The sequence below is a fragment of the Cotesia typhae genome, unplaced genomic scaffold (genome assembly GCF_013202065.1).
Source record: "Cotesia typhae breed Kobodo isofemale line unplaced genomic scaffold, CoteBio_Ctyphae contig_50, whole genome shotgun sequence".
Lineage (NCBI taxonomy): Eukaryota > Metazoa > Arthropoda > Insecta > Hymenoptera > Braconidae > Cotesia > Cotesia typhae.
Genome location: NW_027423758.1, coordinates 1,248,826 through 1,273,636, shown reverse-complemented (window position 1 = coordinate 1,273,636; position 24,811 = coordinate 1,248,826). Strand labels below are relative to the sequence as shown.

Here is a 24,811-nt window from a genome sequence, read left to right as displayed (position 1 = left end):
CAATAAAAAAAATACTTAAACAATTTTTTTTATAATTATTTAATTACTATAAATTTATTAAAGATTTTTTAATGTCAATTAACTCAAGTGTCATTTTTTAATACTAAATTTAAGACACCTGTCACTTTTTTAAAATTTTGTAATAATTAAAATAAAAAAAATAGCTTAAAAAATTTTTACTAATTTTCACAAGTGGAATTTTGTAATTAAAATTTGTTTTTATAATTATTTAATTAAAATTTTTAAACTCAGTTAACTTCAGTGTTTTGATAAATTGTCAGGCGCTTGCGCAATTGTTTTTAATAAAAAATTTCTTACCGACTGAAACAGAACAACAATGGCTACACTTCAGCATGAATTAACGTTGTGAAATCAACCTCTGTAATATTTTTATTTGTAAGTCTAATTTTTAACTTTTAAATTATTATTACTCATAAATTTCTTCATTAAAAAATAATTCTTCACTCCAAAATATTGCAAATAAATTTTTTATCATTTTTTTTATAAGCTAAAAAAAATAATGAATTGATTAAATAAATTGTAAATAATTGTCAGGTTGGATGTAAATTGATGCTGAACGATGGCACGAGCATCAATATCATCATCAGACTCGGTGTCATCATACATGGACGGTGTCAATGTCAAAATAGCAGAAGCTTATAAACCTCCTAGGAAAGTAACACTCCCAGCAGCTTACAACAACAAATTTCCTGACATCACTCGTTATAATTATGATTTTAGCGTTGAAAGGTCTATTCTAAATAAGGTACTTTAATTTTACATCAATTAAATTATTAAAAAAAAATTCTGCATGTAAAAATTAAAGATTATTTATAGAAATTTTTTTTTATTATTAATTTGTAAAAAAAAAATAAATGACAATTTATTATTTAAAAACTGTCAGCTGGAAGAATGGCGAAAAGCGAGGAAAGAAAATAATGAAGCGCGAGAACAACGGATTGAAGAAAGGAAAAAACGCGAGCAAGAAGAAGAAGAATTGACTAAAAGTAACTCGCCGTCATCTCCAGAAGTACTTCCACTGCCAGTTAAAGTTGCTCCAGCACCAAAAACTACTATACTTACTCCCCAGCCGCTGTCTCCGCCCTGCGATCTCCAGGATATTGATCTTAATGTCAAGTCCAATGGGCTCGACTACGCGGACTTTGACAACGATACGTCTAGTCCTTTTGATAATATGGAATTGAAGACGATTAATGATATGGAGGAACTCGCTCAGGTGTTTATTTATTTATAAAATTTTTTTTTTAATATTTAATCATTAAAAAAATTCCAAGAATTTTTAGATGTCTGCTAAATTAAGTACCATGTCATTTTATGTGAAAATTAAATTTTAACAGTGATTAATCGAGTTGCAATTAATTTTGCTGGAAATAATAATTCATAAAATTGTTAAAAATTTTTATTGCCAAAAAAAATATTATTATATTTATTTAGCCTTACATAGATAAAATAATTTTAATTTTAATTTAAAAATTAAATTTATTTAATAAAGCAAAATTTTATTTATTTATTGCTAGGTTTTACAACCAACATCACAGTGGGTACCACCAGCTCGAATAGAAAACATACTTAAAGAACTAACTTTAGAGACCAAACTTAATGAAAACAATCATCACAACGACACGGACACTCTCAACAAACTCGATGATAAAAATGACAACAACAACTTTGAATCCAAGCGAAGAAATATTTCTATAATTGTCGAAGAATTAGAACGCGAGTTAGAGCGCTCACACATGGAGGTAATTTTAATTTTAATAAATCAAAAAAATTTTTTTAATAAAATTAAAAAAAAAAATTTTTTTAATTTAATTTTTAATTAAAAAAACAGAACTGGAAACCGTGGCCAGACCTGGAGAGCCCAGATTTGTCCAACACAAAGAATAAAGAGTTGGTAAGCGCAGAATCAACAGCAATAACAAACGTGCTGTCCAGCTTATCATCAGACGAGGACAGGAAGCTAGCGAAACACTTGAGCGACATGGGGTTTCCTTTATCGCGCGCAGCCCGGGCGATCAGTGATCTCGGTGGTAAGGATAATAAGAAAGTTGTTGAATATTTACTAGCCGTCCAGTGCTTGGAGGAGTTGGGATTGCCCGGAGATGACGCTGAGAAAGCTCTGGCGCTCAATGAGTATGACCAGGAGCGGGCTAAGAAGTATCACGATAACTTGTCTACCCTAAAAGATCTTGGGTTTTCCGAGGACGAGGCTTCCAAGGCCCTGCTCAAGTGCGATATTGATCGTGATAAAGCTTTAGACTACTTGTGTGCGTAGCTTACTTTAATAACTTCGGTCTAAGTATAAATAAAATATTAATTAGACTTTTATTTAAATAAAATTAACCAGCTTGCTACTCTTTGAACCGATTTTTTAATATTAATTAATAAATTAATTAATAGTGTTGAGTAGTCACTGAAGGCTGATTAATTGCTTTAAATTTGTACATTCACCGACAATCTTTATAAATAAATAACTAATTTTAATTATCATTAAATATTTATTTCTATAAAATATCACGTTTGCTTAAAGTCCAGCTTTAGTTTTTATTAACCGTTGTAATAATCCCAGGAGAGAGTTTCTATTCCGTGGGACTGGAAATCGAAAATGCTCGCACAACTGAAATAATTTTTTTTTTTTTAATTTATTTTTAATTGGTCTATATTATATTTGTTTTATTTTTTTTTTAGTTCTTACTTTTGAGAACAGAATAGTGTGATGACTAGAAAGACACACTCCTCGCTTTTACCAATTACGATCCAAGCTTCGGTGAAAATCGGCTCCTGGCAGTGGCTATTTAAGCAGATGCTTATTGGCCCGTTTGACAGTAAATTGTAAAAAATATCGTGCTTTAATGTGTGATATTTATCGAAGAAATCATCTTCTCTGAAATTTTATTATTTATTTTATTTTAATTTTAATTTTAATATTTAAATAGTATAGGAAGAATATAAAGCATACTTATTCTTGTATAAATTCCTTAAAGACAATTCCCATAAAGACACAGGTACCTTGACGTCAACTCCAAAGACCTGGAACAGTTGCCTGGGTAATTCAATAATGTCTGTCTTGATCCCACATAAATTAACCAGCAATTTAATATTTTTATTCACACTCATCGCCAGTTTGCACCTAAAAAATTAAGAATGAATTAATAAAAATAAAAAAGAAAAATTATGTGCTTACCCATTGATCAAGCAATTTTTTCCGTCTTCCCAACCGAGCTCCAGCAGTTGACACAAAATCGGGTATGATAAATAGTTGACATTCGGATTGCAGTCGAAAGTTATGTTAACCGGCGATATAAATGAGTTTAAAGGTAAATATCTTAATCTGTTAATTGTTTATTATTTTTTTTTTTTTTTAATATTTTATTTTTATTTTTCAACAGATACAAATTAAATAATGAAATACCTGTTTGATTTAACGGAGATTGCGGTAAGTGAACACGCTAGTGTCAGGCGATTTGGTATCTCTTCTAAGTTATTATTATCGACTATTAATTTATCTAATTTTTTTAATGACCCCAGCCATTCTGGTAAAGTGATAAAATTATTTCGTGATAATGATAAAATTTCCAAGCATTCTAGTTTTAATAATTCTGAAAGATTGATTTATTTTCTTTAATTAAGAAATTAAAGAAAAAATTAATTTATTTTAAAAAATTAAAGAAGAAATAAATTTTAAAAAATAAATTTATTTTAAAGAAATAAATTAAAGAAGAAATAATAAATTTAAAAGAACAAATACTCACCTGCAGGTAATTGATTAAGATAATTATCATCAAGTAACAACTGACGTAAAGATGATAAATTTTGAATACTATGTGGCAGTACCTCAATATTATTATCACACAAATCAATAACTAACAACTGATTCATCCTCGACAATTCCTCTGGAAATTTACCTAACTTGTTGCCGGACAAGTATAAGTTTGTTATATTACTAAAATCACAAATCCAAGGAGGTAAACATGTCAATTTATTTTCCTTTAAATAAATCTCACAGACCTCATGTCCGTGGTGTTCTAGCACTGAAGGCAGTTCCTCGAAGCCTCGGTAATTCCAATGGAGAATTTTCTTACTTTTTATTTCTTCAATCAATTCCTCCATTGTATAATTTTATCTATTTATTTTATTTTAATTTTTATTTTATTTATTTCATATTAAACTGCTAATTTAAGAGTACATTGCAATTATTGAATTGCATGCAGACTACTCGCGTTTCTAGGGCTTACTTCAATCTATTCCTGCATCAAAATATAAAAACTAGGTCATTACCTATTTACCTATATTTACTAATATCAATACTTTGTTTTTGCGGGGGTTAACCAACAAACTTTATTAAAATTATTCTTTTATAGATAATTTTATTTTTTATTTATTTTATTTATTACATAAATAATTAGAAATGTATATACATATCTTATACTAGTTATAAATAAATTTATTGCGTGGAAAATCGATTGTTTAAGTTGTATGCACTGACAGTCTTTGAATTTTCTGTAGTGAAAATTTTAAATAAAATATAATTAATTTTTTTTTTTTCAATATTAAAATAATTTAAAAAATGTTTTAGTGAAAAAAAAAATAGCTGACAATTTTTATAAATGTTTTGACAAATTATTTTTTTAACATAAAAAAAAAGTGACAGGTGTTATTAAATTTTTTTTTAAAATTATTTAATAAAAATAAAAAATATTTAAATTGTTTTTAATGTCAAAAAATTATGAAAATTTAATGTCATAGATATTTAATAATTTTTGTGACAAATAAATTGTCAAAAAAAAAAAAATTTTATTCAATTTTTATGAAAATAAAATTAGCGCAATTTTCAGAATTTTTTTAATTGAATACAACAAAAAAAATATTTTTAAAAAATTGCACGTGTAATTTTTAAAATTTTCTAAAAAATAAAAATAATTACTAATTTTAATTTTCCAGATTCACCAAAAAACTTCAAAAGTCATTTTTACCAAAAAAAAACTTAACCAAAAATTTAAAAAAATACTCCAACGTCAAAAAACAAAAATTAATTAAATATTCTGGCAGCAGATGGCAGCACGTCAGTTGGTAAAACTCGGAAACGATGATGACGACGTATCAATGGTTAATGGCTGCTTCTTACAGCACAAAACGAGCCACAGAATTCACATGAGACTAAAAACTAAAATACTAATAAAAATCCATGATCAATGATGCAATCTTTCTCTAAAACTAATGAAAACATGATCATTTAACAATAAAACCACTGATTAAATAAAACATCACCGCGTAACATTCGGGATTTATAAAAAACGTGTTACTTGGACGACGTGAAGAAAATCTGAACGTATAACCGTTTACATCAACGATTGGATCCTGGCCCTGGTCCAATGCAAGTTATCATAAACCACGGGACGTTATCACTGGATAAATATTGCACGTGAGTACCTTTTATTAATAATTATTCCTGGAGGTTGCTTTTATTTATTTATTTATTTATTTATTATTTATTTCCTAAATTTAGTTTTATAGAACCTTAAATCCGTGTACGTGGGGCTACTCCCTTTCGTCTTCCTATATCTATATCTATATTCTATATTGTGTCCCATACCTCGAGCAATGGCGGCTAGAAATTATTTCTAAGCAGCTCTCATTATTATACACACTGTGAGTAACTCGAAATTTTTTCTCCTCCGCAGTTGCTGACGTCCTGCCAAATTATCTCCAGTTTTTCCTGCTTACACTCTCCTTATTTTTCTGTTAATTGTCCAGTTTTTATTTGTTTAATAATATTATTATTACTACTATTATTATTATTATTATTATTAAATATACCGCACTGTCGGTTTCTCTGTGCCGTGTATGTGTATCATTGACTGTGAGTATTGTATACGTGTATTGTAGATATATCATCTAGATTTTATTATTTATTAATTTATTTATTTTTGGCCAGTATTGTTTTTTTAAAAAATTTTTTTTTTTTTTTTGGTTTTTAGATTTTCAAAGTTTTTTCAACAATTCCTTGATGTTTTTGGTTGAGGTTAGTGGTCGTTTTTTTTTTTATTTTTAGTTTTAAAATTAATTTTTATACAAAATTATTGTAAATTAAAAAAAAAATTTACAATCATTTATTACTAACAAAAATTAAAATTGATTTTTATTAAATTGCACTGTAATTTCTTAATTATTGATATTTATAAAGATTTAAGCTCATCCTGATGTTACACTCGTCAGGAGCTTTCATTTCAGTACCCACATGCATTTTTTATATATTTTTCATATAAACATATATATAATATAAATATATAAATATATAAAAAATTGATGTAGGTATTCAAATGAAAGGTCTCGATAAGTGTAACCTCAGGATGAGCTCATATCTTAAAAAATGTCAATATTTCCCAAGATACAAGATCATTTCTTAAATATGTGTTTAAAGATAATAAAAATTTTATCAGTTATTTTTTATTTTATTTTATTTTATTTTTTTTTTTTTTTTAAATAATTTTCCATAAAAAAATGCAAACTTCTGGCCAAAAAAAAAAACGTCAAAAAAATTTCTAATTAATTAACAAAACTAATTTCCAGTAGGTGACATGCCTAGCAGTCGCGACATAGAACGCGCGGATCGTAATGGCAGACTTAAATCCCGTCGTCGTGATAGTATTGGTAGCGACATAACCCGTCATTACGACAACACAGAAAAGCGACACCGTCGCCATGGCAAAAGCGGACGTAGTTCCGGAAAGAAGAAGAAAAAGCGTTCCCGAGATAAGTCTTTAGACTCAGATATCCCTAAAGTAGCTTCCTCAGTAGTGAAACCGCTAGTGGAGTACTCTGACGTGAGCAGCGAGGATTTATCAGAGCCAGAGGCTGGAGAGATCCAATCCGAGGAGAGCAGAGGCAACAGCTACACGGACAGCGACCTGGGGGTGCTGCGGCCCCGGTACTATGGTAGCCCGAAGCGGCCAGTGGTGCCTCAGCCACCCGGAGATCTTCGTCCGTCGCCGATCAGCATGTCTCCGTCTCCGCCAATGCGGCAGAGACACTTTTCTCCTGTAGAGGAGCCCCAAGTTCCGAGTCCGGAGTACACCGAGGAGCGTCGGTACCGTCGGAAGGAAAAAAAGCATCGCCGCGAGAAGAAAAAGAAAATAAGTCTCAGTCCGAGCTCGAGTTCCTCGAAGAAGCGGAAGCGGAAGTCCAAGCGGGCCTCCAGGAGTCTGAGTCCCGAGATCGTCCAGGAGTTCGTTCCAGAGAGCCCGAAGATGGTCGAGAAGTGGCCGGAGTCACCGCCGATGCCTTTGAAGGACAGCACGAGTCCGATTTCTCCGGCGACGCCTCAGCAGCGTTCCCCAAGTGACATGGAGCTGGAGTCGCCCCAACATGTCACTCCTCCCACCCTCCGTCGCTCGGAGTCTCCTCACACCCCTCTGCTGCCTCCCAGGGCCTCTTCCCCCGAGAAGATGTCCAAGCACAGTCCCGAGGCCAGGAACAGCCCGGTGCATCGAGTTCCTCGGAGCGACAGCCCGCTCACCAGGAGGAGGCACAGCCCCAGCCCTCCCCGAAGGGAGCACAGCCCCAGAAGAAGAGAGTTCAGTCCCAGCCCGATGCATCGGGTCAGACACTCTCCTAGTCCTCGGCGCCGGGAGTTCCGCGCCTCCATGTCTCCCGCAAGCAAAAGAAGAAAGCGCGAGGACATGATGAGACAGCACAGACACCATGATAGAGAAAGGAAGGACAAGAGGAAGTCCAGGGTGATCCGAGGAGTTCCAGGGATGTCCCGCTCCAGGAGTCGCAGTCCTAGATGGAGGAAAGTCTCCCGGTCTAGGTCCAGAGAGAGGAGGCGAAGTCGCACGCCCAAGAGATCTCCTCCTGGAAAGTTACCCAGGTCCGCCAGGAAGAGGTCCAAGAGCCCCAGGAGGATCCCTTCGCCTTACCGCACAAGAGTGAGGAGCCCCACCAGTCTCAAAGCGATAAATTTAAGGAGCCAGGCTAAGATCAACGAAACTACGCTGTTCGCTGAAATGGTCAAGGACAGGAACATCAAGGAACTTGCTTACAAAAAATACCAGGCTGCCAAGGAGAAGGAAGTCAACAGTCAGGACGATGTTCAGATTATTGAAGGCTCTGATGAGAAAGACTCGAGTTCCTGTTCCACTGACAAGTCCAATGGCCGCGTTGAAAAGTCCGTGGAAATTGTCGACATTCCTGTTCCAGTTCCTGAAACCTCCGAGGGGCTCACGCCTCCGCTTCCAGGACAGCCGGGTTCTAATTCGCCTTTGCCGCCAAACGGCGCTAGTGTTAGTCAGAAAACACCGCCACCACCTCCTACGGAGGCTCCTGAAATCGTTCCTGTTCCAAGTACTGTTCCGGTTCCTGGGACTGTTCATGTTGCTAGAACCGTTCCAGTTCCAAGTACCGTTCCGGCGGTTCCGGCACCAGTTTTGATTCCTGTTCAAGCCTCAGTACCTGTTGTCACTGGAAGTTCCGTTCCAGCGACAGTCGCGTCGCCGATGAACGCGATTTCTAAATTCAACACTCCGAACAATCTTGTTCCAATTAAATCTATAGATCCTCCAAAGGCTCCGTTTGTTCAGTTTAAGACTGGGAAGCTCTCCAAGCTGCCGCTACCTCCTGGAATTAATCAGAACGACCTGGAGAGCATCGACTCACCGCCTAGCAGGTCGCCGAGTCCTCAGAGGAAAGGTGCAACCGGAGGAACTGGAGCGATGGCTAAGAATACTAAAAAGGGAATCACGGAATTACCAATGCCTCCAGTGGCTCAGGGAGAAGACTACAGTGGAGAAGAGGACCCTAATGCTACTCCTCCAAGGAACAAGCTGGAACGGTTAGCACCTAAGCCTAAGCTCAAGCGCCCGAAGATTTTGAAAAAGAGGAACTACAGGAACTGCCACGCGCCTATGTCGGCCTCCGGCGGTAAAGACTGGGGCGAGAGGTGTGTGGATGTCTTTGAGGTCATGAACCAAATTGGGGAAGGAACTTATGGACAGGTCTACAAGGCTAGGGACACCAGGGCCAATGTCTTCGTTGCTCTGAAGAAGGTCAGGCTCGAGAATGAGAAAGAAGGGTTTCCTATCACTGCTGTTAGGGAGATTAAAATTCTCAGGCAGCTTAATCATAAAAATATTGTCAACCTCAGGGAAATTGTTACTGATAAACAGGATGCCAAGGACTTTAAGAAGGACAAAGGGTCCTTTTATTTGGTGTTTGAGTACATGGATCATGATCTTATGGGACTGCTTGAATCTAAGTTGGTTGACTTTAATGAAATGAACAATGCTAGTATTATGAAGCAGCTACTCGATGGGTTGAATTATTGTCATGCCAAAAATTTTTTGCATCGGGATATCAAGTGTTCTAATATTCTTATGAATAATAGGTATGTTTTTTTTTATTAATATTAATATTTAATTTATTAAAAAATTATTAATCATTTTTTAGATCAAGAAATTTAATATTAATAAATTTTTATAATTTTTTAATAAAAATTTATTAAAAAAATTTTTAATTATCTTTGATTTAAAAATAATTAAAAAAATTTTCAACTAAAATTTGTTTGATCAATATCCTGTAATTTTTTTCAATCAATATCAACCCTAAAAAAAATTAAATTGTAATTATTGAATCTTTAAAAATTTTTAAATTGATAATAAATATGAAAAATAATAATAATAAATTAAAATAATTTTTTAGAGGAGAAGTAAAACTCGCAGACTTTGGTCTAGCGCGGCTTTACAACGCAGAGGACCGCCAGCGACCTTACACAAACAAAGTAATAACTCTGTGGTACCGGCCTCCCGAGCTGCTACTCGGAGAAGAGCGTTACGGTCCTGCGATTGACGTCTGGAGTTGTGGGTGTATCCTCGGAGAATTGTTTTGGAAAAAGCCATTGTTTCAGGTAATAAAAAAATTTATAATTAATTAAAATTATTAATTGTTAATTATTTTAATATTAATATTAATAATGTTCTTTAAATTAATTAATAAATAATTATAATTAAAGGCAAACATGGAAATGATGCAACTAGACTTGATAGCCCGAGTCTGTGGAACGCCAACACCGGCTGTGTGGCCGTCTGTGATAAAACTGCCACTTTGGCACACTCTAAAAGCAAAAAAGACCTACCGGAGACGTTTGAGAGAAGATTTCACGTTCTTGCCTCCAGCAGCTTTGGATTTACTAGACAAAATGCTGGAACTTGATCCAGAAAAACGCATCACTGCTGCCGACGCACTTAAAAGTGCTTGGTTGAGAAATATTGAACCCGAACGGTAAAAAAAAAATTTTTTTATTATTTTTATTAATTAATTAAATTAAAAAAAAAATTTTTTAGTTAAATTTTTATTTATTAATTATTTAGATAATTAAAATAAAAATTTTTTAATATTATTTTCATTAATTAATTAAAATAATTTTTTTTTTTTTTTTCGGTGCAATTTTGGACAATTATTAAATAATTTTTTTTTTTATAAATTAGTATGCCTCCTCCCGACCTGCCTACTTTCCAAGACTGTCACGAGTTATGGAGCAAAAGACAACGTCGGAAGGTTCGAGAGCAACTTGAGAACGCTAACGCGGGTTCGGGGTAAGTTATCGTATCCGCCATTTATTTATTTATAAATGGCTACTGTTGATTAAAATTTATTTTATAATATATGTATATTGGGGTGATTTAATAAAATTTAATAAAGAATTTTTGGTATCAAAAATTACTCCCAAAAATATTTATGTAATCCTTTTTTAATGTGAATTTAGTGATAATAGAAAATAGTTGTGTTTTCTTCGAGTCAAAAGGTATGGAACCTTTTATTATAATTTATAAATTTTAATCTAAGTTAATTTTTAAGAAAAAAATGTTAGAAATATAATTTAAAATTTTTCTTGAGTAGAAAAATTGTTTTGTAATTTTATATAAAATGTTATTAATTTCTAATGTCATTTGGAATAACATTTTATATAAATTTAAAGATTTAAAAAAATTTTTTCTATATTTTCTTAACCTCTATTGGGGTAAATAGGGTACAAGTACTAATTTTTAGTAATTTAATCATAAAAATCATATTTAATCTTAAATTTAAAAATGATAAGATTAATTATTAATTAAAATTAATTATAAATATTCCGAAAAAAATAAATTAAAATTTTAATTTTTGATACCAAAAATTTTTTCAATCACTCAAAAATACATTAAAAATTGAAAATAAAAAATAAAAATTGTTAAGACCTAAAAATGTATATTAAAATAAACTGTAATTAATTTAAGATTAAAAAAAAAATGTAAATAATTATATATTTATAAAACATTAAAATGAAACCCTAAAAATATTATTATTAATTTATAATTTTATTTATTTATTTAATTTTATTTTATATTTTTATTTTTGTTTTTTATCTAGCTTAAATTGATGCGAGGAGGGACTTGGAATATCCAAAAAATCATTTGAAGGAGATCAATCCTCCGGCGTATCGACTAGCCCATAAACCCACACCATCTAATATAAATTATACCGTGTGATTATTTTTAAGTACGTGATAAACTTTTTTTCGTCTCACAAAAATTAAATTAATTTATGATATTAATTAATCAGTAATATTAATTATTGACTTGACACCTTACTCCCCTCCAATTTTCCAAGTCGATAAAATAAAAAAGGGATGAGGAAATATTGTTTAAAGATAATGTAAATAGTTATAAATAAATAAATATGTTAATACGCAGCTGATTTAAAAATTGAAAGTAAATAAATTGTTTTTTATAATGTAATTATTGTGTCAATAAAATCATTAATTAATTACATGTGCGTTATTTTAATTGTGGACGATTAAAAGTTAATCATTTACTTATTAAAAATAATTAAAAATAATCATGATTTATTCGGACGGAAATTTTAGTTGTGTAAATAGGTAATTTTTTTTTTAACGGTGTAAAAAATTGTAAAAAATTAAATAATAAAATTTTAATTTTAATTTAATTGGAAAAAATTTTAGTAATTTTTTTTTTTTAATCCTGTTGCAGATTAAAAAGACTTAAAGAAGGATACCATGTCCAAAATTTGCCCGAAGGCTTCGAGAACTCCTTCGGGGCCTCTCCGAGCTACTGCTACAGCCCCAAGGGCCCCAGGTCCAATAAGGACAATTTTAACTCGGAGATTAGTGAAGAAACCTTGGCGAAGAAGCTTAATTCTCTCGCGGGCGCGCTGGGACAGGGGAAACCGATTAGAGTTGATGATTTAATGTCTCTAAGGGTTAATAATGAGGTGAGTTTTTTTTTTTTTTTTGGAATATTTTTAAATTTTGGAGGAGGGAATATTTTTTTTTATTCTATTTTTGGCTTTTTTATTTAGAGCGATCCTAAAGCTGTACAGCTGGTCACGGAATTACACAGTGAAATTCGGCAAGCTGCTAATGCTAGACCTACTGGGCAATTGGAAGCGCATTTGCCGCTTTTAAATCCTCCGACAGGTAATTTTTGAAATTTTGTTTTAGTGTTTTATTAATATGGATGGCGATTGATTGAAATATTTTTGTTTAAATTAATATTTAAATTTAATAATAATAATAATTTTTTATTAAAAATTTTATGATAATGTGAACCATAAAAAATTGAAATTTTGCTTTATTATTACTATTTTGTAATTTTTTATCAAAGAATTTTAATAATAGTAATAATAATTCATTAAATTATTGTTTTAAAAATTTTTTTTGAAAATAATTTAGTAAAAGAAAATTTTTAAAAACTCACCAATTAATAAATCCTTGCTATTGATCGCCATCCTGAAAAAAAAAAAAAAAATAAATAAAATTTCCTTTATTAACATTGAATTTATAATTAACTAGAAATAAATGCTCAAAAAAATAATTTTGATGCACACGCAGTATACGCAGGAGACGACGCAGTCAGTTTAGGAAGATGGTCACAAATTGCAACCGCGGGAATCAAAACCGCGCTCTCAGCTCTAATGTCCCGCTACGGTCTTGACAGTTGCAAGTCGCCCCAGGGTAATACAAATAAATCTAGCCAAGTTTTTCCGCCGCCTTCTTCGTCGACTCAGTCAGCATTCGGTTCTTAATATTAAATATTAAATTAAATAAACAAAATTAAATTTTTACGGTACTTGTTTCTGTAAAAAAGACATTTAATTGTAATATGTAATATATATAAATATCAATTAATTATTAATAATAAATATTTTAATTGTAAATATATAAATACTCGGATATTTTTATGTAGCTAAGTCTATTTATAACAATAAATTATTGAATTAAATTTTTGATATTTGTTTTTTTTTTTTTTTTTTAAGGTTGTTGGCAACATTTTTTTTTAACTGTCATGTTGGCACAGAGTATAGAATTACCAAAACAAACATGATGGCGCTTTGTTTAGTTTATGTCGTTCATTTTATTTATTTTTATTTACAAATATTTGTGTAGTAAAATAAGAGCGCAAGTAAATATTTAAATTAAAATTATTTATTTTAATTTTTATTACTGATTTAATTAATTAATTTTTTTCTTTTTCCAGCACATGGAATTATTTTGTGAGTGAAATTTTTATCAGTGCATATGGAACTTTGAATTTATTGTTATTAAAAATTAAAATAATTTAAAAAAATGAGTGATATTAATTACTTAAATAAACAAGAAGCTATTAAAGCTGGTGAAGATTTAGAAAATGCTTTGAAAGTTGTTAATAATATTTTTAAAGGTTAGTTTTTTTTTTTTAATTTATTAAAAAAATTATAAATTGTTTTAAAATTAAAAAAAATTTATATATATTTTTTTTAATTGAATTAGCAATAAAAAAATTTTTTAAAAAATTGCACGTGTAGTTTTTAAAATTTTTTACACGTGTAATTTTTTTTTATAATTTTTTTGTGATAATTTTATTGATAAAAAAAATTTTCTAATAGTGTCTGCTAACTTCTTCATTTAAATTTTCAGGTTTTAAAGACAATTATATAACAGTCCTAGAAATTTACGAGGAACTGAAACAAAAAGTAGAAAAACTAACCGAAGAAAGATGTACTTGTAAAAAAAATCCTCCAAACCTCCCAGAAAGGTCATTTGTCAGTGACTTCACCATCGAGTCAGACTCTCCAGGAATAGTAGAGAACACTCAACTGAAAAGTCGCTCTAAAATAAAATTCAAAACCTTCGACAAGAAGAAAACGACTTGCTTCAAGGTAAAAAGCCCGGTAAAAATTCCCAAGAGCCCTGGGAAGAAGCCAAAGAGCCCCAAGAAGAATGTCAAGGAAAACCGAGTGCCTGAGTTGACGATAAATCGCACTGTGAGCCAGAAATCGCAGTCCAGGGTGGGACAATTAGGGATCAGCAAGGCTGATGCTGAAATAACTTTCACGCCTTCTGGGAAAGTTTCTCGACAGAGTAAATTAGTCTTGTCGCAGCCTAAGAGGAAGATTCTGCTGACCAATCCTGAAGAATCCTCCTCCAAGTCTAATAATAATAATAATAATAATAATAATAATAATAATAATAATAATAATAATTCTAGCAAATCATTAATCAATCCAGATGACCTCGATTTTGATACCACAGTCTTTGAAATTCCTTTTTCACAAGACGCGGTGCCTGAAAGCTTGCTTAAAGGAAAGAACTTCAACCCCTTTAACAACAAATTGACCCCCAAGACTGACAAAAGCAAGAGCAAAAGCGAAAAGTCTCCTCCTCCAGGCAGGAAACTTTCCCAGAGTGAAATTGCGACTTGCATAACTCAAGAACTGAACGCCACGGAGGCTAACGAGTCGGACTTTTTTTCTCTGGACAACAATGTCAGCTTCGAGTCTCAGGAACTGGACTCGATGGTTGATCTTATGCCTGATGAGACTTACTGCGAAACTGGAGAAACTATGAAGAATAAAGAGGCTGATAGTAAGCTTAGGAATAAAATTGACGATTCCAATGGCGTCAAAAGAAAGTTCGAGGCTATTGCTGGGCCATCTGATATTAATAACAGCAAGCTTACTAATGAGGAACTCAAGGAACTGGAGGTGGTTAATATCAGTGACTGGGACACTGATACTTCTTCTGATAAATGGCCGACTTCTCCTTTGAAGAAGAAAAATCCTGTTAATAGTTTTGACAGGTTTGTAATTTTTTTTATGGAAATTTATTTAGCAGATGTTTAATAATTTTTTTAACAAACAAATTATTGAAAAAAAATTGACAAGTAGAAATTTTAATAAATTAAAAATCCAATTTTTTTTTTAATTAATTTTTAGCTAATTTTAATGTTATTTTTTTAGGATACCTGAAAAGAAAAAAAGTCCAGAAAAACCTTTTATAGGTGAAGTTATTAGGAATAAAGCTGAACGCGCTAAATTACGCGGTTGGGATTGTTCTGACTGTGAAAAGGTAATTTTTTATTAAAGTTTTTAATAAAAATTTTTTTTATTAAAGTTATTAAAAATATTAAATATTTTTAAAAAAATTCAACATTTTTTAAAAAATAAATTTGTTAAATAAAATAAAAAAATTATCAAGCTAAGTTTAATGTCATGAAAAAAATATTAGACATTTAAATAATCAATAAAATTATTGTTTCAGTATTACAATAATTTAGGACTGACAGAAAAAGAAAAAGAACAGCGCAAGAATCACTGCTCCCGCCACAGATCGAAATTTACCCACCGATACTTCACTCCTCCCGGTTTTTGGGATCCAGTGTTCCCTGACACAGTTGATTCGAGCCAAGAAAATTAAATAAATTATAAATACTTGTAAAAAAAAAAAAATGAGAATTATTTTTATATATAATTATTGAAAAAATAAATATAATTGTTAAATATTACCAAAAAATTCTGCAATTTGCGAGTCGGTAAAGCAGACTTGACTCAGAAAGTTTCTTAAAAAGGCGACGCATAAATGTGAGGGTTTAATTTTTGTTTTTTAAAAAGAAAAGTGCGGAAAAATAAAATAAATAATTAATACTAACAGTGATAAAAAATAATGGAGTTAATAAAACACTCGTGGAGGAGGTACTTACTCGTGTACAACGTGCACTTGAGCCCACTGGTGCGACAGCGGTAAGTCCTGTGCATAACCTGAAAATAAATTAAATTTTTTGTTATTAAAAAATTAATTTTTGTTAAATATTAAATGTTTTTAGAGTTGACAATAAAATTCTGCAGAAAGCGTTTGTGTCAAGCTCGTCGGAGAAAAAAAGTGACAAGCTGACAAATGATGATGTAATTTTCAACGCGATAGGCGCAACTGATGAACTGTCCTCGTACATTGGGCTCGCACGTGAGTTCGCCTGTGAGACTTCTGTTCAGCATCCTTATGTTGATAAACTCAAGCGCGTCCAGATGATTTTGTTTGATATTAATAACGCGATCACAAGGATACAGAAGTCTAGTAAGATTAATTCTTTTAAGAGCAAACACACCCAGGATCTTGAAGAGTGGATCACTGAGTATGCTAATCAGTTACCTCCTCCAGAAGATTATATTATACCGGTAAGTTTTAGTTTTTATTTTAATTACAAGAATTTTAAAAAATTTTTAATGCAATTTTTTTTTTAATTTTAGTAATAAAAAATATTTAATTTAAAAATTATAGGGAGGTGGAAAAGCGTCAGCATCTCTCCACGTAGCTCGAACAATCTGCAAGCGAGCAGAAAGAAGTATAACCCCGCTAGTCTACAACGGCTTCTTGGACAAGGAGGCCCAAAACTACCTTCAACGTCTCTCGGAGTTCCTATTCACAGTCTCGCGAATCGCTGCAAAGTGCGACCAGCGTACCGAGAGCATCTACATCCCGCCCGCAGAGGTCCAAAATAAATAATTTATTCCCTAGACTAATTTATCATCACTTGGGTTTTCTACATCTATGATCCTCGAGACAAAAGACTAGAGTTATTAACTAAGACAAGAAAACTTCACCGGTTGAATAATTTAATTAAGTTAATTTACCGATTAATTTCTAAATAGTTGTATTTATTAATTGATGTAAATAATTTAAGGTATTCTGAAAGTTAAAGTGTAGGTGTAGAAAATTTTTTATTTAACTCGAATACAGATTTATCAGTTATTAATTCTTACAATTTAGATTTTTATTTTATTTTATTATTATATATTTTTTAATCCAATTTTTTGTCTCCCTCCGTGACTTCCTTAAGATCTAGAAGATCAACAGTGCCAGCACCCTTGGCCTCGGACTTGACCATCTTCTCGATCTCGCGATACTGCCCAGGGTCTATCAGACAAATTAAATTCAGCGCTCCGTCCTCCCAGGTCTCGTTCTCGACCTCGCTGATCAGCGTCTCCATCTTCTCCCTCAGTTTCTTGGCGTTTTTGTTAGTAACAACGATCCTAACTCGCATCCTGGCCCGCTCTAGCGGCAGGACGATCTTCAGCTTGGGAATAACATCTAGAGCCTGCTGCTTCGAGTTGTGATTCGGGTTTACTGAAAAGTGGATGTCCTTCAGCGCCTTCTCGATCATCGAGACCGGGTACGGACGCTTCGTGTCTGGGTTCACGCACTTCTCGGTGATTATTGTCGCGATGTCTTTGAAGGACGAGTCCAAGGCAGAGTGACGCTCCTTGTCCGAGACCTGGAGCTCGCCCTTAGCTAGGATCTCTTTGCAGATTTCTGTTTGGTTGTCGTTGCCGAAGGCTTTGATCAGGTCTTCTTTTTTTGCTACTTGACCTTTAGAGACGTTTGAGAATACTGTGTGAGTCTGCAGGACTTCATCGATGTCTTTTTCTCTGGGATTAAATTTTATTATTAATTAAAAAAAAATATTACAGAATATTAATTAGCCTTAAAATAAAATAAAATTAATATTTATTTAAGATTGATATTAAAAAAATTAAAATCCATTTTAAATTGACAAAATAAATTATAATTAATATTTATGATACTAAAATTAGCAGACACTTTTTTTTTAAAAAAAAAAAAATTTTTTTTTTTTAAAACTAGATCTAGAAAATTATTCTTAAAAAATTACATTTTAAATAATTTTTTTTTGATATAATTTATTTATTTAAATTTTAATAAACATCAAAAATATTAAATTAAATTTATTTTTCAAACCTGTCACATAACCAAAAAAAAATAATTAAAAAAAAAAAAATAACTTACAAATTATTCCTCCAAGAAACAACTTTGTTCCTGTAACAAGCAATCTCAAATCTCTTTCCGGTTTTCTTGATCCTGACAACAGCGATGTTCGTCAACCTGATCTGGTTGGTCGGTGTGAATATTTTTGACATGATGACTCTATTATTTCTTTTTTAATAAAAACTGCTGACAAAAAAAATTATAATGAGACAGTCATAAAAAAAAATAAAACAAGTAATTAAAACAATTGACCTTACCTTATTTTGTTTCTAAACAAATAAATAATTTTTTTTACAACACAATTCACAATAATAATAAAAACACAATCAGCACGTTTTTGTTTTGCGCATTAAAATTTCTCCGTGACGCCCTCTGAAGAATTTACCGCGGGAATTTGAATTTTATTCAAATTTTTTTTTATCGGTGATAATAATTTGCACACTTTAAAAATGGAAATTTTTATTATTATAAATAATAATAATAATTATTATTAATTAATTAATTAATTTTAAAAAAAGTTTTAAATTTTGCGCGCTTAATTTTGCGCTGACTGTAATATTGGTACCATTTTTTACTTCACATTGCCAATATTGAAATAAAAAAAGAAAAAGTTAGAAAAACATTCCGCTGTTATGATTAACAATTAATTTTTTAATTTTATTAAAAATTAAATTATTAACATTGTTTTAAGAACAAAAATATTAGTAGAATAAAATGAATGTCAATAATTGTTTATCAGATCAGCTGATCGTTAAAATTGAAGAGAATGTTGATGAAGTAAGGTTATGTTTTTAACAACAAATATTTGTATTTTATTAATTAGAGTATATTAATTATTATTAAATTATTTTAAGGATTTTAAAGTGAAAAAAGAGAATCACCGAGAATTTAATTATGACAATTTCATTGATTTTGAGGAAATTAAAATAGAAAAAAATGAAAATTTAGATGATGAATTTACTTCTGATTTGACAGGTACAAAAAAAAATTTTTTTTATTATTATTTTATAGTTTAATCATAAAAAAATTTTTCTTTCAATTTCTAATGAAAATTAAGTTAGCCGACATTTAAAAATTTTTTAAAATTAAAAACGTGACCTAACTAACAGTTTTTTTTTTTTTTAGTTTTTAAGTCTAGAAAATTTAGAAGATGTAAATTTATATTTAATTTATTAACCAGAGTTTTTTTTTTTTTATTAAAGAAGAGATTGGAGATGCTCCAATTGTAAAGACTGAAATTTTATTCCCAATCGATGAGGAAACTTATAAAAGAACACCTGCAGAGAATTATTCTCGGACAAAAATTCTAGACGATGATGATCCTTTATCAGTTACTGAAACTAGCTTCAAATATGAAGAAAACACTGAGGATCAAGAATCATCTGGAAATACTTCTCAGCAAGGTTTTTTATTTGTCAACGTCGAGGATATTAAAAGAGATTTACGGACAAGTATGTCTAATAAGTTTAAAATAATATTAAAAAATAAAATAAAGTCCTGATATCTTTAAGAATTTTTTTTTTAAAGTCAAGAATAACTTAAAAAAATTTTTTTAATAAATTTTTAAATTTATTGGAGTAAAAAAAAATTTGTAAATTTATTGGAGTAAAAAAAAATTTTTTTAATTAATTATTGAAAAATTTTAGCAATTATTTAATTAATTTCATAAAAAAAATAATTTTATTTTCTAGAATTTAAAGACGAGACAGACACAAGTGACCGTAACAATTATACAATAATCCAAAACGGCCTACTAAAAAGTTTTTGTTGCAACCTGTGTCCTCTAAGATGTCGGTACAAGTCTCACATGGACCGGCACATGATGCAACACACTGGAGAGCGTCCCTACGCTTGCACCTTGTGCCAGGCAAAATTTACCCACCGAGGGAACCTAAACGGGCATATGAGGATCCACAGCGGGGAGAAACCCTTCCGATGTGACATTTGCTCAAAGCAATTCAGCGAGAAAAGCAACATCAAGAGGCACATTAAAATTCACATGAGAGTCCCGAAACCTTATCGCTGCAAAATATGCTCCAAACGCTTTCTAGAAGTCAAGTACGTGCGGCAACACATGCAAAATCTTCACGTCCCTAAAGTAGACCTTCCGAAACCTCGTGTTTACAAGTGTCTTACTTGCAAGGCCATTTTTAAACAGACCAGTGCTTTAAAGAAACACTTATTGGTCCACGCTGAAGATCAACCCTATGCTTGTGATGTTTGTTCGGTTAAATTTGAGGACGAGAATGAACGAGATAAACACATGGTCACTCACAAGCTTCGGTTTGCTTGTAATGTTTGTCCCTCGAAATTTGTTCATAGGGGGAATATGGTAAATCATATGAGACTTTATCATCCTGATTCAAAACTATAAAAATAATTTTTTTTAAAAATTATTTTTTTTTTTTGACAAAAAAAAATTTTTTTTATCATTAAATAATTTTTTTTTTTATTTATTTCGTAAGATTTACCTGTCAGTATTATAAAATAATTTTCAAGTTAATAAAAATAATTTTAATTGAAGTAAAAAAAATTTTTTTGTATAAACCTGCTCATTTTTTTTTTATTTAAATAAATAAATTCAAAAAATTATTTATGATAATTTCAAAAATTAATTTATGCTCAACCCTAAACATAAATTTTATAAAAATTAATCTTGCTAATTTTTTATAATTTTTAGAATAAATTACAAACTAATTATGTCAAAATAATACTCTACTTTAATTAATAATAATTAATTGATAAACTTACCTCAAAATAAAAAAATGGTTCAATCAGCTGATTACTGTAAATTTTAAAATTGTTTTTTTATTATCACATTAATTAAAAAATTATGAAAATTAATTTAGTAGATATTTTATAATTTTTAGAATTTTGTTAACAAATAAATTATGGCAAAAAAAAAATTATAAATTATAAAATTTATCAATTATAAAAAAAACTCCGTTTCACTGTGTCCAAAATGGCGTACAAATTCTGACCGTTTCTAAATTTAAAACTCTAAAAACTACACTCAGCGCCACCTTTAGACAATGATGGCGCTCGAGTCGTCTCAAACTCAAAGCTACCAAGTTTATACAAAAATAAAACTGAAATATATTCTGTTCTTATAAACTCTTTAAATAAATTCAACTCTTTGAGGTTATACACATTCGTTTACAGTGTTATTTATCAAAAATTGTAATTACTGATTATTTATATACCCTTCACGGTTTATATTCATTGTAAACCGTCAGGTAATGTCTACCTTTTATTATTTTCTTATTTTATAATTGTTTATTTTTTTTAACCGGCATTTTTTTTTGTAGGGCTGAGCATCTTTTGAAAATTTATAAATATAAATTAAAGCTGCAAATTGTAATTCAAGTAAGATTATTTTTTCTTAATTATTATTGAAGTGTTTTAATTACTGAAAATAATTTAGATATTTAAAAAATTTTTTTCTTATAAATTTTTACATTTAAAATTATACTCCAATTTAATTTATTTATTAAATAAACTCCAAAAAAATTTTCAATTGTCAGCTGATTTTAGTTTTATTAATAATTAATCATGAAAATTAAGTTAGCCGACATTTAAAAATTTTTAGAAATTATTTTATTGAAGAAATCATTAAAGAAAAATAAAAAAAAAAAATTTCATTTGTAAAAAAATTGGAAAACTATAAGTGAAATTAAAAAAAAATTTTTTTGGTTCTAATTTAGTTAATAAAAAATAATCAGAAAATTAAAAATGTCTGCTAACTTTATTATTATTAATTAGTAGTAAATTTTTTTTTAATAAATAGCAATTTTTAAATAAATTAGCTCAAAAAAATTAATTTTTTTTTTGCATTAAAATTTTTTTAATTTTTGTATTAAAAAATTTTTTCAGAAAATCAACCTGGATCAAAAAATGTCTGTGATAAAGCGACCAACGACAGTTCGGTTCGAGTGGGAAGCAAAAGATATTTTCCAGCCGATGAAGTGGATCTATTCGGACCAGTTCTTCATGGACGGAGTGAACGACGTGGCCTTTAACCTCGGGCTGAGAGTAAACAACACAGGATACATCGACGTGCGAGTAATGAAAGGCAACCTGGAACTAGCTGACGCAACAGTGGAGATCACAAGCAAGGACGGACCTTGGAAGCGAGAGATAAAGGTGAACAAATGGAAGAACCTGTGCGTGATCAACGACTTCATGAAGAAGCCGGTGACCTACGAGGAGGTGTACATAAACGGGCACTACTCGTACGTCTACACGGTGAACATAATGTGCAAGATCCTCTGGAACGGGTTCATCGACGACGAACGGCTGACCCGGATGGACGACACGAACTTCTTCGAAGACCTCAGGAAGTTCCACAAGTCCCAGCTGTTCAGCGACGTAATCCTCACCATCGAGGGCCACGACCTCCCGGCTCACAAAATCATCCTCGCGGCTCACAGCCCGGTCTTCGCGAAGATGCTCACTGCCGACACCCGGGAGGTCAAGAACAGGATCATCGAGATCAACAACATCAAGGCAGAGTCCCTGGCAGACATGCTGACCTTCTTCTACACCGGTAGGTCCAAGGCTGTCGATAATGTCAACAATGCTCTTCAGATGCTCGAGGTCGCCAATATCTACCAGGTCAACAAGCTCAAATGTCTTTGCGAGACCACCCTCCTCAGGCTCATGACTGTTGATAATATCCTCAGAATTGTTGATGCTGCTGATGACTTCAACGCTATCAGGCTCCGCGAAGACGCGCTTACTTTTATGGCCAATAACAAGGACAAGATTGTTGAACTTCCTAATTTTAAAATCTTGTTTTTTAAGAAGGTTGAGCTTATGTATGATTTTATGTGCTCTCATGAGTCTAAACGGATGAAACTCACTGTTGACTGAGGAGCTTCGGCTTAATTTATTTTGATTTTTGTTTTTGATTTGGTAAATATGCTGGTGTAATTAAGAACATTCTTAAAATGATCAAATATCTGACAAATTAATTTTCATTAATGATATTTTTGATTTGCAGTCCTAAGTAATTTATTTTTTAATTAAATATCTCAAAAATTTCAGTAATTTTTCTAAAAAAATCAAAATATTGAACAATAAAAAAAAAAAAAATTGGAACTGGCATATTTACCTAAACTAAAAAACGAAAACTCTAATTAAAATTCTCTCTAAATTATTCCATCAAAAATCATCATTATTAAAAAATAATTTTATGTAATTGTAACTATATATTTTTTTTTACTTAAACAAAAAACCAATGGAAATAATCGAAAAAAATTGTATCTAATAATCTTAAAAATTGTCAATGTATCTAAAATAATAATAATTTATTATTGCTAATTTTTATAAATATTGTAAACTAATATTTTGTATCAATAAAGATATATTTAAAAAAAAATAATTACCTTAAAATTAGCAGTCACTTGAATACCAAAATTTTAAATGTCAGCTAACTTAATTTTTATTAGGAATTTAAATTGCGCGCTTCGCCCGTCTTGATTTTTTAGCCAATAAGGAATCGGGTACCATATTTTTGCGATAATTCGATTTTTAGTTAACTTTACACTTATTTTATTTGATCTATTTTAATTTAGAGCATTTAATTTCATCGATTTTAATTTAAATGATTTAATTTAGAGTTTAAAAATCTAAAGAGCGCATGCGCAGAATTTTAAAACCGAAGCGCGCCCTTGCGGTTTAAAAAACTATGAGAAATTAAAAATGGTGGGAATTATTAAACATGGCTACCCACGACAAAGGACGCAGAAAGTGGATTGATAATTCTCAAGGTACATTTAAAATAATTAATTAAAGTGTTATTTTGTGTAAAAATTACTCGTTAAATAAATAATTTAATTGTGCTGTGGTGACAAAGCTGTCAAAGTTTATAGGACGGCAAATGCCTGAGTTTGGTAATAAATAAATTTATTTGTTGGGTCGGAGATAACCTTAAACAATGCAATTTATTTAAACACTGCAAAAACAATGTTTGTTTATTTATTTAAACGTCATCAATTTCATTATCTGACTCTGGTGTTTCATCACAATTTATTTCATTATAATTAACGTATTATATAATTTTTTTTCTCAATAATTAATAATTAATTATTAGCAAGTGTTAATTTATTTATGTTAACTGTTTTATTAATTTTTGACACTGTTCCAGATAATTTTGAGAAAAATAAATTAATGGGAGGACGCAGAGGCTTGAACCGCGGTCCTCAACAAATTTACACTCCAGGCAGCGGTCCGCTTAAAAAATCTGACCGCCAGGATGACTTTGATTATGACGCAAGTCTTCATAAGTCCTCGGTTCAAGATCGTCTTAAAAGGCCTTTCAATAATATTAATTTGAACAATCCTTTGGAGCATTTTAACAACTCGGTAAATATGTCGGCTGATAAATTCAATGACGTACATGTTAATCGCCGGCCTGTCAACGACCACCATCATGACAAATCTAATAACAGTCACATGGATGCTGATAGACGCAAAAATAAAAAACCGGAGCAGCAGTTGTATGTACCGAAAAAAATTTATGAATCCATTTCTGAACAGGATAATAGGTAATTTTATATTTAGAATTTTTTTTATTAATTTAGCAGATATTTTAGATTTTTTTTTTTTTTTTAATTTATAAATTATGGCAAAAAAATATTCAGTTATCAACTTTGCTAATATTGCTAATATATAAATATATAAATATATGGATAAAAAAAATAA

At 30.8% G+C, this 24,811-nt stretch overlaps 9 protein-coding genes across 23 annotated transcripts in view; 7 read left to right on the top strand and 2 right to left on the bottom strand.

The window, feature by feature from the left end:
- The first annotated feature begins 268 nt into the window (after nucleotides 1-268).
- Nucleotides 269-2,516, top strand: LOC141531619 (uncharacterized). The gene is made up of 5 exons (XM_074249524.1): nucleotides 269-396; nucleotides 556-766; nucleotides 905-1,237; nucleotides 1,539-1,763; nucleotides 1,853-2,516. The coding sequence occupies exons 2-5, from the start codon at nucleotides 581-583 to the stop codon at nucleotides 2,294-2,296; spliced, it is 1,188 nt and encodes a 395-aa protein (XP_074105625.1). The 5' UTR covers nucleotides 269-396; nucleotides 556-580; the 3' UTR covers nucleotides 2,297-2,516.
- On the bottom strand, nucleotides 2,500-5,875 carry LOC141531620 (uncharacterized). 2 transcript variants are annotated; one of them, XM_074249525.1, is made up of 7 exons: nucleotides 5,452-5,875; nucleotides 3,774-4,268; nucleotides 3,434-3,620; nucleotides 3,206-3,352; nucleotides 2,981-3,151; nucleotides 2,717-2,905; nucleotides 2,500-2,638 (listed from the first exon to the last, which is right to left on the bottom strand). In XM_074249525.1, the coding sequence occupies exons 2-7, from the start codon at nucleotides 4,129-4,131 to the stop codon at nucleotides 2,569-2,571; spliced, it is 1,122 nt and encodes a 373-aa protein (XP_074105626.1). In that variant the 5' UTR covers nucleotides 4,132-4,268; nucleotides 5,452-5,875; the 3' UTR covers nucleotides 2,500-2,568. The 2 variants fall into 2 exon arrangements, with proteins under 2 accessions (XP_074105626.1, XP_074105627.1); XM_074249526.1 differs by having other exon boundaries at nucleotides 3,434-3,554.
- On the top strand, nucleotides 3,199-13,292 carry Cdk12 (Cyclin-dependent kinase 12). 4 transcript variants are annotated; one of them, XM_074249521.1, is made up of 9 exons: nucleotides 3,199-3,338; nucleotides 3,411-3,457; nucleotides 4,963-5,443; nucleotides 6,000-6,043; nucleotides 6,595-9,403; nucleotides 9,718-9,922; nucleotides 10,028-10,296; nucleotides 10,503-10,610; nucleotides 11,422-11,820. In XM_074249521.1, exons 5-9 carry the CDS (start codon nucleotides 6,600-6,602, stop codon nucleotides 11,429-11,431), a joined length of 3,396 nt encoding a protein of 1,131 aa, XP_074105622.1. In that variant the 5' UTR covers nucleotides 3,199-3,338; nucleotides 3,411-3,457; nucleotides 4,963-5,443; nucleotides 6,000-6,043; nucleotides 6,595-6,599; the 3' UTR covers nucleotides 11,432-11,820. The 4 variants fall into 4 exon arrangements, with proteins under 4 accessions (XP_074105622.1, XP_074105621.1, XP_074105623.1 ...); XM_074249520.1 differs by having other exon boundaries at nucleotides 6,592-9,403; XM_074249523.1 differs by lacking the exons at nucleotides 3,199-3,338; nucleotides 3,411-3,457; nucleotides 11,422-11,820 and adding exons at nucleotides 12,042-12,282; nucleotides 12,370-12,487; nucleotides 12,863-13,292 and having other exon boundaries at nucleotides 4,800-5,443; nucleotides 6,592-9,403.
- A 90-nt stretch (nucleotides 13,293-13,382) lies between these two features.
- Nucleotides 13,383-15,841, top strand: LOC141531793 (uncharacterized). The gene is made up of 5 exons (XM_074249803.1): nucleotides 13,383-13,472; nucleotides 13,548-13,730; nucleotides 13,967-15,128; nucleotides 15,289-15,397; nucleotides 15,590-15,841. Exons 2-5 carry the CDS (start codon nucleotides 13,637-13,639, stop codon nucleotides 15,743-15,745), a joined length of 1,521 nt encoding a protein of 506 aa, XP_074105904.1. The 5' UTR covers nucleotides 13,383-13,472; nucleotides 13,548-13,636; the 3' UTR covers nucleotides 15,746-15,841.
- Nucleotides 15,842-15,855: 14 nt separating this feature from the next.
- LOC141531797 (corrinoid adenosyltransferase MMAB) lies at nucleotides 15,856-17,087 on the top strand. The gene is made up of 3 exons (XM_074249808.1): nucleotides 15,856-16,068; nucleotides 16,152-16,500; nucleotides 16,604-17,087. Exons 1-3 carry the CDS (start codon nucleotides 15,992-15,994, stop codon nucleotides 16,826-16,828), a joined length of 651 nt encoding a protein of 216 aa, XP_074105909.1. The 5' UTR covers nucleotides 15,856-15,991; the 3' UTR covers nucleotides 16,829-17,087.
- On the bottom strand, nucleotides 17,019-18,478 carry Sbds (SBDS ribosome maturation factor). Of its 2 annotated transcripts, none has more exons than XM_074249806.1 (3): nucleotides 18,364-18,478; nucleotides 18,128-18,289; nucleotides 17,019-17,751 (listed from the first exon to the last, which is right to left on the bottom strand). In XM_074249806.1, exons 2-3 carry the CDS (start codon nucleotides 18,256-18,258, stop codon nucleotides 17,124-17,126), a joined length of 759 nt encoding a protein of 252 aa, XP_074105907.1. In that variant the 5' UTR covers nucleotides 18,259-18,289; nucleotides 18,364-18,478; the 3' UTR covers nucleotides 17,019-17,123. The 2 variants fall into 2 exon arrangements, with proteins under 2 accessions (XP_074105907.1, XP_074105908.1); XM_074249807.1 differs by having other exon boundaries at nucleotides 18,128-18,292; nucleotides 18,364-18,434.
- Nucleotides 18,479-18,689: 211 nt separating this feature from the next.
- On the top strand, nucleotides 18,690-20,639 carry LOC141531794 (uncharacterized). Of its 2 annotated transcripts, none has more exons than XM_074249805.1 (4): nucleotides 18,690-18,883; nucleotides 18,961-19,081; nucleotides 19,312-19,557; nucleotides 19,798-20,639. In XM_074249805.1, the coding sequence occupies exons 1-4, from the start codon at nucleotides 18,821-18,823 to the stop codon at nucleotides 20,478-20,480; spliced, it is 1,113 nt and encodes a 370-aa protein (XP_074105906.1). In that variant the 5' UTR covers nucleotides 18,690-18,820; the 3' UTR covers nucleotides 20,481-20,639. The 2 variants fall into 2 exon arrangements, with proteins under 2 accessions (XP_074105906.1, XP_074105905.1); XM_074249804.1 differs by having other exon boundaries at nucleotides 18,691-18,883; nucleotides 19,309-19,557.
- A 549-nt stretch (nucleotides 20,640-21,188) lies between these two features.
- LOC141531698 (TD and POZ domain-containing protein 3-like) lies at nucleotides 21,189-23,489 on the top strand. Its single transcript, XM_074249634.1, has 3 exons — nucleotides 21,189-21,342; nucleotides 21,415-21,472; nucleotides 21,980-23,489. The coding sequence occupies exon 3, from the start codon at nucleotides 22,001-22,003 to the stop codon at nucleotides 22,976-22,978; it is 978 nt and encodes a 325-aa protein (XP_074105735.1). The 5' UTR covers nucleotides 21,189-21,342; nucleotides 21,415-21,472; nucleotides 21,980-22,000; the 3' UTR covers nucleotides 22,979-23,489.
- Nucleotides 23,490-23,827: 338 nt separating this feature from the next.
- The window catches only part of LOC141531961 (telomerase-binding protein EST1A), a 54,796-nt gene continuing 53,812 nt past the window's right edge, over nucleotides 23,828-24,811 (top strand). For 8 of the 9 annotated variants that reach the window (XM_074250080.1, XM_074250079.1, XM_074250081.1 and 5 more), the window contains exons 1-2: nucleotides 23,828-23,877; nucleotides 24,255-24,654. In XM_074250080.1, coding sequence (XP_074106181.1) covers nucleotides 23,829-23,877; nucleotides 24,255-24,654 — 449 coding nt within the window. In that variant the 5' untranslated portion in view covers nucleotide 23,828. Of the gene's footprint in view, nucleotides 23,878-23,948; nucleotides 24,001-24,254; nucleotides 24,655-24,811 lie in introns of those variants that run through there. The other variant, XM_074250078.1, reaches the window with a different exon arrangement.